Source organism: Phalacrocorax carbo, chromosome 6 (assembly GCF_963921805.1).
Source record: "Phalacrocorax carbo chromosome 6, bPhaCar2.1, whole genome shotgun sequence".
NCBI classification, from domain to species: domain Eukaryota; kingdom Metazoa; phylum Chordata; class Aves; order Suliformes; family Phalacrocoracidae; genus Phalacrocorax; species Phalacrocorax carbo.
Window position 1 is genome coordinate 37,519,136 of NC_087518.1, and position 13,977 is coordinate 37,533,112.

The window sequence follows — 13,977 nt, forward strand, 5'->3', positions numbered from 1 at the left end:
ATTCACAGTTGTGTAATAATAATACGTAACTGCACTAGTGAAATTTCCAGGGCTTATGATTTTATTGTACAATTGCTTTTGGGAGTAGTACAAAACAGGACTTCAAAAGCTGTATACAGTACAAAAAAGTTACAGAAGTGTTAACTGCAATTTGAAAAAACATTTTCAAGGGTAGCTTAACACTTATTTGCTTCCTTTCAAAACGATTTAGCTCTCTACTACACACATGCTGTACAGATACATTTTCATATACATCATTTACATTTCAGTAGCAGGCAATACCAAGCGTATCCATCACCATCAGAATTGCTTGCAGAGGATCCACAATTTCTTGCATGTTATCTTTCCTCAAAACCCAGTCTGGTTTAATTCTGTGAAAACATTAATGGCTTGTCAGTAAAATATTATATTGTCACAGTAAAAACAGCAGACTAACTTTTAAGCTCTTACTTTGAAACTGTTTTTATTCTGAGAGGAGTTACTGGAAAAAAAGAAGTTCCACTTAAAGTGTTTGTTTTCTGCTTCACAAGTGTTCTCTCTGCATCCATTTTGTGTTTATGAGCCGTAAGTTTATACAGGCTTCGAATGCAAGGAACAGCTCTTGGTATGCTTCGGATTTCCTGAGAAAAGGTGAAAATAGTACACAGTTAATACTACAAGTTCAAAAGCAACTTAATGAATCAAGAAATCCGTGTTATTCAGTAGTGTTACTGAATTGACAGTATTCAGAAACAGACATTCAGATACTGAATACTGAATGAACTAAATGGTTATAGTTTAAGCTGAACATCTACCCACAAGTACAGTGAAACCGTTTTAAAGCCAGCACACCTAGAAGTCAGTGGTCTAATACTTTCAAAATACTTAACAACCAGGATGCGATGATCTTAAAAATCCGAGCTCTTACAAGTCAGATTTCACTAATCTCTCATTAAAACCAATTTTTACATATGTCATTGGCATATACCTTCAATGATTGGTAGAGGGAGATAAATTAGTGTTTGTGCCCATCTTCATAGCAATGAAAGAATAATGCAAAGGTCAGAGGTGACTGGATAACTTAAGTGCTTGTATCTGATAGTTAAACAGCTAGTGAATTTATAGCTTAGAACCCAGACTACCCTAATAACCTTATTAGGGGTTCCAGCAATAGGCATGAACAGAGGAAATTTCTTTCAGAAACAGGCTATACTCATCTTACAATAGAGTATGTCAACAAAAGTCATGGACAATTATATTGCCAGTTCTTACTGACAATAAAGATCTTACCTGTATCTGAAAAGCAAGTTAATTAACTGGCAACTAAACTATATCTAATGCTAAGCAATTGATAGGAAGTAATCAAAAACCCTGTGGAAAGCAGGGATTGCAATATCATAATCTTGGAAGGATTTCAGGATCAGAACCTCAACGTCTTATCGAATAGCTCTGGGCAACCAGGGCATACAAAGCACAAAGTAATGTGTTTGCAGTCTTGGAAATGCATTTTTTAAAAATCAGAGTTTAATCATAATTAATATTATAAACATAATAGGTCCGGTGGAGAGGGGAAAAAAATTTACAAACAATACTAAAACATGCAAAAAACCCATGTTAAACCAAACTATTCAGCCCAAAACGTTTAAGTCTTACCAAAGCTCTTTTTGAGTCCTTTGAAAGGATGGCCAACAAACAACAGGTCTTTGTGAAAATGCTTCCTCCTTTCTCTGAAATTTTGTCCCCAGCTTTCCCTCTGTACATTTGCAGTAGGTCTAGTAACGTACCTATAGAATTTTCTACTTCATAAACTGCTTGAGTAGTTCTTTCATACTGTTATACAAGAAAGAAACAAGAAAGTTTATATACAGAGATCTTTAAAATACCTTTCAGGTTAGAGAAAAAAGCAAAAGCTGTATTCTCCCCTAGATTAAGTTTGTAGCTGACCTGGCATCCAAGTGATAAAAACCACTTCTGTACGTTACACCATTGTAACAGGTTACAAAAAGCTACCTTTTGTGCTTCCCCCATTGTTTAGAGACTCATAGAATCTGATTTTCTATTTAAAATAGAAGAATAAATTAGAATAAGTTTAGCCAAAGTGTTAATTTTTTTCCTGAAATAAAAATGAGGATTTGAATGTAAATGCCTATAGGCTGGCTATAAGATCAAACCCTATTTTTAGCAAGTATTTTCAATTTTAAAGTACAAAACTGTAGAACAATCAACCTGTAGTCAATAACCACATTACTGAAGCAGCGCTGTCCGAAAAGCGGATGCCAGGATGCCTGAGGGCAATGGCAGCCACTGCATTACTGATCCAGGAGGCACGGAAGCTGACGTAGGGACAGAAAAATCACTGTTTATGTGCCACATGCTGTTACAGCAGTGTTGGAACAGGAAGGACACCAGTGGCTGTCCCCAAGCAGAATGGTACAGTATCAGGCAATACTGCTTGAACAAGCAGATGTAATAATGAGAGTGTTAGTGTCTTAAATCTGGCATCTCTATTGACTTTACATGAAGAAGGGTGAGCACGTGACTGTTTACAGACTATTGAGCAAGTATACTCCAGCAGTGCAGACCTGAGATGTGTCCCCTTATGCTTATAATTCCCTGATTGGGAGTTGTTTACTGACAGAACCAGTTTTGTCACCAAAGGGAACAGAAAGCTGGATTTTCTGTTGTCATGTTGGAAAAGGAAATCGAGGCAGCACCTTTGCCAGTGAACACTTCTGCACAAAAAGCTGCATTAATTGCATTGACTCAAGCCTTGGAAATACCGGAACGAAAGCAAGCTAACATCTACATGGACTCAAAATGTGCATTTGGGGTAATACATGCACATGGGCAATTTGGAAGGAGAGAGGATTGTTATTGTCGCAAGGAAATCCTATAAAATATGGCAAGGAAATTTTGAGACTGCTTGAAGCAGTTAATAAGCCGAAGGAAGTGGCAGTGGTACATTGCAGTGCACATCGATTGGGACAGACTGATATAATTAAAGGAAATATAAGAGGAGATAGAACAGATTTTTTTGCAGTCTTATTTGTAACAGTAGCAGCCTTAGTCTCTGAAAGAACTTTCAATATTAATGTTCCTGAATATACAGAGAAATAAAATAAACTGGCTATGTTTCTAAATTGTGTTAAGACCTCTGAAGGGCGGTAGAAGACTCCAGATGGACAATGTGTAGTTACTCCTCAAATAATGAGACACATTATACAAGAAAACCCTTATGGTGCTACTCATATGGGAGCTGAAGCGATGGTAGAAATGCAAAAACATACGCAAAAAGATGTGAGACTTGTTTAAGGAATAATCCAAAAATTCAAGAGACACCCTACCAGGAAAAGTAAAAGAGGTTCTGTACCTGGGAGTTACTGGCAAATTGGTTTTTCAGAATTACCAAAATGTAAAGGATACGTATTTATTGGCAATTGCCAATACCTTTTCAGACTGGCCAGAGGCTTTCCTGTGTCTCACCAACAAAGCCAAAGAGGTAGTAAAAGTGCTTTTTAAAAGAAAAAATGCTGAGATTTGGAGTACCTGAGGGGTTTTCATCAGACAGGGGACCCTATTTTATAGCAGAAATAATCTGAGAAATTTCAAAATTTTTCAGATCAAATGGGATTTACACACTCCACGGAGATCACAATCTAGGGAAAGTGGAAAGGATGAATCAAACAATTAAACAGAAAATTAGAAAATTACATCAAGAAACCCAGATGAAATGGACAGAGGTTTTGTCTTTGGCATTACTTAGAATCAGAATAACATTGTGAACACAAGAAAAAGCTAGCCCGTTTGAAATAGTATATGGGAGACCTTATGTTGCAAAATTAACAGAGAAAGACAGTCACATGCACCTGAACGGAGATCAGATTCTAAGACACTACTTAATTTCTCTGGGCAAAGTCATTAGCTCTCTCCATAGGTGTATCCTGGTTCAAGATCCTATGCCTTTAGACTCGCCAGTGCACCCCTTCAAGCCCAGAGATTCAGTATATCTGTGGATGTGGAAAGACAAGCCACTCACAGAGAAGTGGAAAGGACCTTACCAGGTGCTGCTGACTACAAATACCGCAGTAGAGCTCCGGGGAATCAAGTCCTGTACCATTGCACTAGAATAAAGAAAACATCTTCACCTCCATAGACTTCCACTCCAAAAGGGACCCTTGAAATGAAACCTAAATTGTAGCCAGTATTGAATTATTTGATAAGATTGTATCCAGGGAAAATAGTTTTGTATGATATTGGATAATTATTTGTGAAACTAATGAAATGGTTGGTTGTTATATGTGTTCTGATAATTTGGATGGAAAAAAGTGATTCACAGATTGTGCTGCCACAACGGGACAGAAATCAAAATCTATGGGAATTACTAGCTTGAGAGGTAACCAGTAGATCCTCCTTCTGTATTGGATCTGGGAATTCAGTAAAGAAATGTATTGTTCATGCTTGATAGGAGTTCCCACTTCCCTAGAACTATTAAAGAATTATACCATGCTCAAAACGTTTCAAATAAATGTAACTTATAGCCACCTCTACAGCCTGGGAAAAACCACTAGAAGTAAAGAAAGAGGAATGCTAAAAGTTCAAGTACGAGGGATGCTCCCTGCTAAGAATTGTATTACTTACGTGACTTGCACTTCAAAATGTGGCAATTTGACACAATTACAATCCCCTCTGACTTGCAAAAGAACAGAGACCGTAAGTTATGCTTGGGACCATACTTGATTACCTTTGGGATGATTCTTAACTTTGTGGAAGATTGGCTTATACTTATGTTCCAACGAATATAACCAGAGCCCCCTTCCTTGTAAGTGAGAAAGATTTACAACATGAATTGAGAAAGAGAGGAAATGTTCATCAGCTACCTAGTGACTGTGATTCACAAGTCACAAATATAGTCCAAGTGAAATCACGGCAGCTGCCATTCTCATCCCTGGAGCTGGGGTAGCTATGAATTACCAAATTCTAAAACAAATTGATTGTGTGCTGGTAAAAGATACCAATTTTACTTCACAGGCCTTGACAGCCATTGGTACTGAAGTGACCCAAATCCAAGAAGCCACCTTAGAAAACCAGGCAGCTATTGACCATTTATTGTTAAGACACAACCATGGTTATAAGAAATGTGAAGGAACATGTTGTTTTAATAGCTCAGATAATTCACAGTTACTAGAAAAGAAAATACAGCAGTTGAGAAAATTAGCCTCTGGAGCTTATGAAAGGGAAGGATTGGATCCTTCCTGGTTAGCCTCGTGGCTTCCCAATTTAGGATGGCCAAAGCAACCATTAGTAATTACCTTATTATTTGTACTGATAATCATAACTACTTGTTGTCTTATTCAGTGTACCCTGAGGAGATATAAAGGAATGCTTTGATACTTGGAGGTGTTAAGACACCTCAAGCCTCAAAAAGGGGGGAGATGACTGTAAGAGAACAACCTCCCCTTGGAAAGAAAGGGTATTGTATATGTTTAATTAGTGTGAATCTAGGCTCCTTTTTTTTTTTTATCAAGTACTGTTTCATGTTTTAATATTTCATCCAAGCTTAGGGATGGGATATCTTGGCCATCAGCGATTATCCATTCAATGAAGGGCAAGCATTTCCTTTTAGAAGAAAATAAAGGAGAGATGGCAAGAGAAAATAGCCTTGAACTGTCCTTGGGTAACATGCGACCGTATATGGACAAAAAGGGTTAGGGTACTTCAACTGTAAAGACCCCCGAAAACAGAGGAAAGCATACACAGAGGAATCTGAAGTGGAGCCAAGAAGGGTGATATAATGCCATTACGCAACCTATGTAGATTAGAATGAATATGTATTAGATAGGCAGAATATAAATATGGACTTATTGTGTAAATATGATTAGGTAGGCAGATTCTGTGTGCTTGATTTGTGGAAAACCACCGAGCACCCAGGCTTGCGCAACCCTGAAATAAATTAGCAACGTCTCTCCTGAGTGTGTGATTACTGACTGTCGCACACTGGGCAATGAATCCACTTTTCGGACAACAGCATCTTTAAGTATTTATGAAAATAATCAGTTCTGTAAGAAATATACTACTTATCCAAATTCATACCATAGTATAGACTATATTTAAATTTTTCTATCTTCTGCAACATATATATATGTCACCTTAAAAAACTTCATATCTTATCCTAGCTACTATAGTTTTGCATTTCTACATAATTTTATGCATTTCTACACAGTTTCATGCAATACTTGGGATAACTTGCAATGTAATCAGTTAAAAGTAAAACTTTTACTTTAAGCCCATAAAATAATTTTCTTTTGTCAGTAGGAAAATTAAATCATAATTATTACAAAATAGATAATTGGTTTCAAAATAACGTAGTTAAAATTCAGAAACTTTGGGTTTTTTTAATTCAAAACTATTAATTTTCTTGTTTCAAATTTGTTCAGAAATTTTGTGGATAAATAAATACAATAAAATAGTCTACAGCTTATAAACCTGCAACAAAATTACTAAAGTTACCTTTGAAACATTTAGTAGAACCTGAATTGAATATCTGATCACATCCATGCATGGGACACTCCGGTTGCAGCTTCGGATGAGAACAAAAATAGTGAAGATTGCTCTGCTCTGGGCCATATTTTCACAACAGAGCGGGGACAGCCTGGTAGCCACTTCTATGATAATTAAAGAGCAAAAAAAAGAAAACTCTGAAGCTCAAGCAATTTAATTGCAAACCACTGTTTTGTCTTATTTTTAAGTAGAAGTGCAAAGAAGTAAGAACCACAAATACTGATTTAAACAAGTATTTCTAAATTAATAGTTTTAATATTCCAGGCTAAAAATTAAGCAGACAAAACAATCCATGGAGAACATACACTGAATGTAATAAATATAATTGACTTATGTAAGGCATAGTATTGCTAGGACTGACAGGAAATCAGAGCAATGATATAGGGCTTCCTTTCTCTATACACCCTTTTTAATACTGTTCCTAAATCTATCATATAATTTTAGTCTGGAAAAACACCCCATTAAACTCTCTAAATACATTCACATTTTACAATCATACAGAAAGCCTAAATATCATTATGAATTCTTCTCAGCTGAAAAATTCCACTTTCTATCATCCTGGAAATCTATCGGTTACAGTAAAACCAAAGTACTGACCAAGATGCTTTAATGCCGCAAGAATATAAGAGAGATGTTTGTATTTTAGAAGGTATTCAATAGCAATTGCAGTTCTGTTGCACAATTTGTTTTCTTCTCTGCTCTTTTCGTTAGCCTTCTCTAAACTGCATCTTAAAGCTTTCATTTTTGCTGTGTCATTACTCTTTCTCCAACAATATCCTCTCCACAACGCCTACAGAAAAGGAATTTCACAAAGAGAAAAAAAAAATTGTAAACCTGAGACAACAGAACTTTCATTACCATTCCAAATCAAATTTACACAAGTCTGACCAAATATTTAATTACCTTGGTTATTAATTCTTAAGTAATTACCATTCAGTGTTTAATATTCTAAATACTAGATTTTCAAGACAAAAGACCAAAACTTGCACGTACACTCGCACACACTCCCACATACGTCACCTCAACCAGTATCTGCTTAATGTTACTTCATGATCTGTTTGCATTTAGCTTTGATGTCTAAACTGAAGATGGCATGGCTTGTAATTTAACTGATAAATTCAAAGTAAAAAACATCTTTCCTCTCCCCAAAAACCCATGAGAGAAAAAAATTTAAAAATTTGTAGTTTTCTTACAAGAGGTTATTTACCTGAAATTTAATTATTCCAACTCCAATTTTTCTCCTACGTCTGTAGGCAAGGAATCTTCGTACATTTCGCTGGATTATGGTTGCTGCATCATTTCTGTCATTTAGCCAGCCTCTAATCACACGTTGTAATTGAATGATTCTTTGATAATCTCTTAGAAATCTCTTCTGTTGCATTTTTGCCCGGAACCATCTCTGTTTAAAATCAAAATACCTTTCTATTTTTTATTTAAGACTTTTCCCTAAATTCCCTTTTCCCATCCTAAACAAGCATTGATAACAACTGAACCACTTTAACATGAACTTTGACAGATAGAGGCACTATAAACATCACTAGCACTCATATAATCACCATGACACAGCTCTGATAGGCCTTGGAGTAGCTGAAATGCAAGACTGCAGAATGAAATCTTAACCCAGAAGCAGTTAAGGAAACATTCTATACAGAATATAATATTTTATTTTCAGTTGGAAGGGACTTACAACAATCATCTAGTCCAACTGCCTGACCACTTCGGGGCTGACCAGAAGTTAAAGCATGTTATTAAGGGCCTTGTCCCTCTTAAACACAAACAAATGCCTCTTAAACACTGACAGTCTCAGGGCATCAACCACCTCTCTAGGAAGCCTGTTCCAGTGTTTGAACAACCTCTCGGTAAAGAAGTGCTTCCTAATGTCCAGCCTAAACCTCCTCTGGCACAGCTTTGAACCATTCCCACATGTCCTACCACCGGATCCCAAGGAAAAGAGCTCAGCACCTCCCTCTCCACTGCCCCTCCTCAGGAAGCTGTAGAGAGCAATGAGGTTGCTCCTCAGCCTCCTTTTCTCCAAACTAGACAAACCCAGAGTCCTTAGCCACTCCTTCCACCCCCTTCACCAGCTTTGTTGCCCTCCTCTGGACACATCCAAGGACCTTCACATCCTTCTTAAGTTGTAGGGCCCGGAACTCCACACAGTCCTTGAGGTGAGGCCACACCATCAAATACAGTAGGATAATCACCTTTTTTGACTGGTTATACTGTGTTTGATGCACCTCAGGGTGAGGTTTGCCCTCTTGGCTGCCAGGGCACACTGCTGACCCATACTGAGCCTGCTGTCAACCAGCACACAGGATCCCTTTCTGCAGCGCTCCTCTTCAGCCACCCCTCTCCCAATTCATACTTGTGACTGGCATTACTCCATCCTAGAAGTTTTCTTTCTCTTAGCTGGCTTTTAAGGAGAACCACCACTCCACTTTTCCCATTTCCCAGCTCCACTTCTTCCCCTCTATATTTGGAGAGGGGAGACAGGGCAATGTATGCCAAATCTGAGCAAAAAAAGCCTCTTCCACCCATTTGCTCTTGCCTTTAGGGGAAAACATAACTTACAGGGAGAGATAACAGATTTGTATATATGGAGGAGTAAGTAGTAGGGCAGAGTTAGCCGTAACATCCTTGAGAACAGCTGTTCAGTGTTCCCATTTCAGCCCCTCCATTTATCTCATGCTGACCTTCCATTATTGGGACTAAGTTAATGGTCAGTTTACAGGCCTGAAGATAATTTTTGCTGTTAGTAAGTGCTACAATACAGACCTGATTTTTGATATTGCTTTTAGAGAGGTAAAACATGTTTATATTAAAATATGCGGCAACTTAGACAGGTTCTAGTACCACTGGCAGGTTAGAGACATCCAACCAAAGAAATTGCTGTATCCCAGGGTATTGTTTGTGTAAGGAGATGCTCTTCGTTTTACAAGACTTACAGGTAGGATGTAAAGAAATAGGCTAAGACAGCACTCAGATTCCTTTAGCAAGCCTGAGGGTCTGAAGGAAAGAAACTTTCCCATCCATCCTCAGCTTTAAAGTGCTTAAGCCTCCAGAGCCTGCTGAGACCCACTATTATGCTTAGCTAGGCATAAGCAGCATTATTTAATAAATCACAGTCTCCATAATCCAGCTTTATTTTTGCATATGAAGGAACTAGTACCTCAGTGATACAGCTTAACTGACAGAAAAGATATTAGACAATGTTAAACAAAATCATTCATCATTAATTAGACCAACCTGTATTATAAGAATAGATGAGATCTGGTTTTGTGCAAGTTTTAAGATGAGGTGAATCCTATATGCCCTTTGAATTTTAATTGCAGAGATATGATGATATGCAGCTGCTGTAAAACAAAGTAGTCTCTTCTTTTGTTTCTGTTCTGAAAACTGTAGAAGGAAAATAAAACAAGGAACATCACTGATTTTCATACTCAGGAGGTAGATAATTGTCTATGCAAAGATCATAGTACACAGCAATATGCTATTAGACACTGAAGAATCGCCTCAGTAGTCATTACCTCAGAACAAAGCAAGCTACCTTTCTTCAGATACTAGGTCTCAAATCTAAACAATATCATAGAGAAGTGATTGTAAGCAGCAACATTAATATATAGCAAAGAACAGTTTCATTGTAAGCATGTGTGTGCAGAGGTATCTGTTATAGATAAGCCACAAAGTTTGCAGAAGCTAAAACCACACCCAACAACGAAAATCTGTTTTAGTACTAAAGGATTGGGAGAAAAGGGTCAAACTGTATTTTGATCTGTTCTGGCCCGCCCAATTTCCAACGCAGTCAACAAGATTTTGAGTTCAACAAGTGGTCAGAATTTCATTTTCTTGCCAGCCAGAATTAATGCTAAAACACGTCTAGATATACTTTACATCAAAAGTACAGTTTTAATTTGAAGCATACCAACCTTTTTTCTGACTAAATAACCCCGTATAAATGCTTGCAGTTTAATGACAGCTCTTCGAGTTTTGTTGTATTTCGTAAATTGAAGCCTGCCTTCCTGCCAAGCCCTCAGATGTCTTTGGATAATTACAGCAGCAGCTTTTTGCTGAACAAGTTTCCTTCTTGCCTTGAAACCTCTGTATGCTTTTTGGATCAAACATGCAGCTTGAAGCTTCTGAAAAAGATTTTAAAGAATGCATTGAAGGTTAAACTTTTGTTCATTCATGTCACAATTAATATAAATTTATGTTTTAGTTCTAGAATTTTTTCCATCATAAGAACAAGAACAAAAATAAAATAGGAAATGCAGTACTAGTTCACATAAAAATGCACTTTCAGAATTTAGAAGGTTTTTTCCCTTACCTAAAATGGGTCATAGTATGGGAAATTTAAACTTAATCCTTGAAAGTAATAAAGTCAGCAGAAAGTTTTACATTTTATCTTGTTATCAGTATAGACAGGGTAATTCAACATTTGGAACTGTTTGAAAACAAGAATCAACCTCATCGCTCAAAGCAAAAAGGAAATTTAATATTTTGAAGATTGAACACACTTGATTTGAACTATCTTTCTTCTGGCCCCACCTTTCTTCTTTTCTATACTGGTCCATATTCATGACAAAATCACTTAAATACATAGAAAACTTTTAATACAACCATGACGTAGCAGAGTGCAAGTGAAAGCGTACCTGTCTTAAAAGTCTTCTAGCCCTGTACTGTCTATATGCCAATTGAATCTTAACTGCAGCATTCTTAGTTGCCATAAACTGATGTCGAATCATTCGTGCAGCAAGGGTTGCTCTCCATCTTCTTTGAATGGTAAGTGCACTGAATTTCATTTTCAAAAACCTAACATGAAAACACATAAAACAGTGAAGGTCTACAACATTATTAAAACACATATTGTGAAAGCAGAGCTGTTATCAACCAAATCTTGGAACAATAAAACAAGGGGACAGCCAGCAATGTTGGCAGAAAGACTGGTTTATAAATGAAGATACTTTCTGTTTTCCCACAGTAGGTACTTCCAGAACTTGCTGCCAAAGGAGGCTGGGGAAGGAGACAGCAGTTTAAAAGGCATTAGACAAATTGACATAGAACAGGTCCATAAAAGGATAATAAAGGGAATAGGCAAGGATGCCAGTTCTGGTACCCATAATCTACCAAGCACGGATACTGAGGGAGGACGTTAGAAAGTGGTCAGGTTAACATACTATCCCTAAACAGCACCTTCTACTGCTACTGGCAGAGGACGCAGTTCTGAATAAGATGAGCTATCAATGCTGATCTAGTACAGCGTTTGTTGTAAAACCGTCTCACAACAAAATAAACACAAACTAGTTTAACTATTCCATTATGCACTGTAACAAAATAGCTTTTCGTCCTATTAGTTTTATGCTGGAATTTTAACAATAACCAGAACATCCTTCCCGTTAAAAAAGATCAAGGCTTACTCTTTCTACATCCCCAATATGCAAAATTTAAGTTTGTGAGGTAGCTTCCAGTCCAGAAAGATATTTAAAACGTAAGAAAAATCTTTTGCAAAAGAATAATCCCATCTGCAACAACAGGATTATGTTCACCCATGTTACACACATGCTGCAGGGTCAAAGCCTGAGAATCGATAGGCATTTTCCAGAGTGCAAAGCAGCAGTAAAATAATTATATAATAAAAGCTTTGAAAAGTAGAGAAATTTATATCAAGTTCAGTATTACCGGGTCCGCTCCTGTTTTGTTTTGAAGCGACTCTGAATAACACGTATAGCTTTTACCACAGATGCATATTCCTTCTGTGCTCTGCAACCTCGAAACCAGGCTTGAATTACTCGTGCTGCTCTGATTTTGTTAACCCACTGCCTGGCTTTATATCCTCGATATGATGCCTATTAAATACATAAAAAGAAAAAAATTCAAAAAACTTGATTTTTTAATTTGTTTGTTTAATGGAACAAGTAAAATTAAAAGTCACGTTAGCATGAAAGGCTTTTAGGATTCCTACCTCTACAGTATTACAAATATCTAATTTATCATGCTTTATAAAACATTTTCTAGACAAGTGAGACGCATTCGGGGAAATACCACAAATACCACTCTTTAATGTGTGTAAAAATAATTATGTCAAGAAGAAACAAATACAATATAGATTAAAAAAAACCCAAACCAAAACTTAACAAAAACCACCTTGTGGGATTACCTGAATTCTAACAGCAGCTTTTTTCATTTGGTGGTATCTTTGTTGTTCAATATTTCGCACCTGATGGGCTCTGTAGTGCTGCTGTATTAATATAGCAGAAAACTTGCACCGAAGGTATTTCCGTCTCTGAATAAATCCACGGAAAAATGCCTTAAAACAAAAAACAATCTTGGAATATTTCACCACTTGCGTGATATTGGCTAGGAACATGTTTGCATGTTTTTAAGTACAGCTGTACTCACTGGCTTGTTAGAAAAACAACAATATAAGTAAATATATTTCTGATTTCCTAATTAACTCTTTTTTCTTCTGTCTTTTAAGCAAAGTAATCATACTTACATTGTTCAGGATATATAAAGTTAAACCTTCAGAAAATGACTAAGAAGCTGCCAAGCTGCCACTTCCCCCTGAAAAAAATGGAGGTGAGGAAGGCATACCTGTTTCCTTATCTGTTAAGTAGAGCACATGCCCTCCAACAAGTAGTAATAGCAACCTAAGAAAATTTGATGAGAGATTATTTCCCTCTCTTCCCTGATTTGGGGGGAAAAATCCTTTCCTTCCAATAATACCCTGAAGAGAAACCCCTTCCCTTAGGGTAAAACAATTAAGGTCATCACAGGAAGTCACTTAAAGCTTTTTCCCGGAAGAAAAGGAAATTTTAAAAAGTGTACTCCCACTACATACAAATCACAATTAGTATAAATAAGAAGGAAATATACCTTCTTCCTTCATCCTCAAAAAAATTTATTTTTTGAAAAAGCACTTCAGAGTAAATAGTCTTTAGAACTTCTTTAACTCACACTGGATGGATATTTACCTTGCTTCATGGAGATGAAGAACAACTCCCATTATTTCTTGCTGACCACAATTTTATTGCACCAATGATGGAAGGAAAAAACATCAAACTAACTACATCCCACTTCCCAGAGTACCTCTGAGAAATCACAGATAGAGTTTCACACTAAGTTTCACATGGCGCCCCTCAAGGTATCAACTGAGATGTACAGTAAGAACGCCATTTCTCACCTTACATTCCTTTTCAAAATGTTAGCTAGGCACTCAAATTAGACTAGGGCTATTTAATGAATCTAGACGACCTAATATGATTGATTTTCCCATGCCTTCCTATATATCGGTCTTAAAGAATGCAGCAGTCATGCCTTTTTTTTGCCATTTACTTCACTTTATGCGCAATACCAGTGCCCGTTGATTTCGACATGTCAAGACAGCTTTCATTCACATTCCAACCAACGAACACATTCGTTAACCTACTAATATTCATATAG

At 36.9% G+C, this 13,977-nt stretch overlaps 1 protein-coding gene across 2 annotated transcripts in view; it reads right to left on the reverse strand.

Annotated features, from left to right (window-relative positions):
• Positions 1-38: 38 nt before the first annotated feature.
• Positions 39-13,977, reverse strand: part of ASPM (assembly factor for spindle microtubules) — a 34,074-nt gene continuing 20,135 nt past the window's right edge. The window contains exons 19-29 of one of the 2 annotated variants that reach the window (XM_064454756.1): positions 12,692-12,817; positions 12,214-12,380; positions 11,187-11,346; positions 10,464-10,673; positions 9,784-9,933; positions 7,745-7,936; positions 7,135-7,327; positions 6,487-6,641; positions 1,633-1,809; positions 451-620; positions 39-371 (exon numbers count right to left, since the gene is read on the reverse strand). In XM_064454756.1, the coding sequence (XP_064310826.1) occupies positions 266-371; positions 451-620; positions 1,633-1,809; positions 6,487-6,641; positions 7,135-7,327; positions 7,745-7,936; positions 9,784-9,933; positions 10,464-10,673; positions 11,187-11,346; positions 12,214-12,380; positions 12,692-12,817 (1,806 nt within the window). In that variant the 3' untranslated portion in view covers positions 39-265. Of the gene's footprint in view, positions 372-450; positions 621-1,632; positions 1,810-6,486; positions 6,642-7,134; positions 7,328-7,744; positions 7,937-9,783; positions 9,934-10,463; positions 10,674-11,186; positions 11,347-12,213; positions 12,381-12,691; positions 12,842-13,977 lie in introns of both variants that reach the window. The other variant, XM_064454754.1, reaches the window with a different exon arrangement.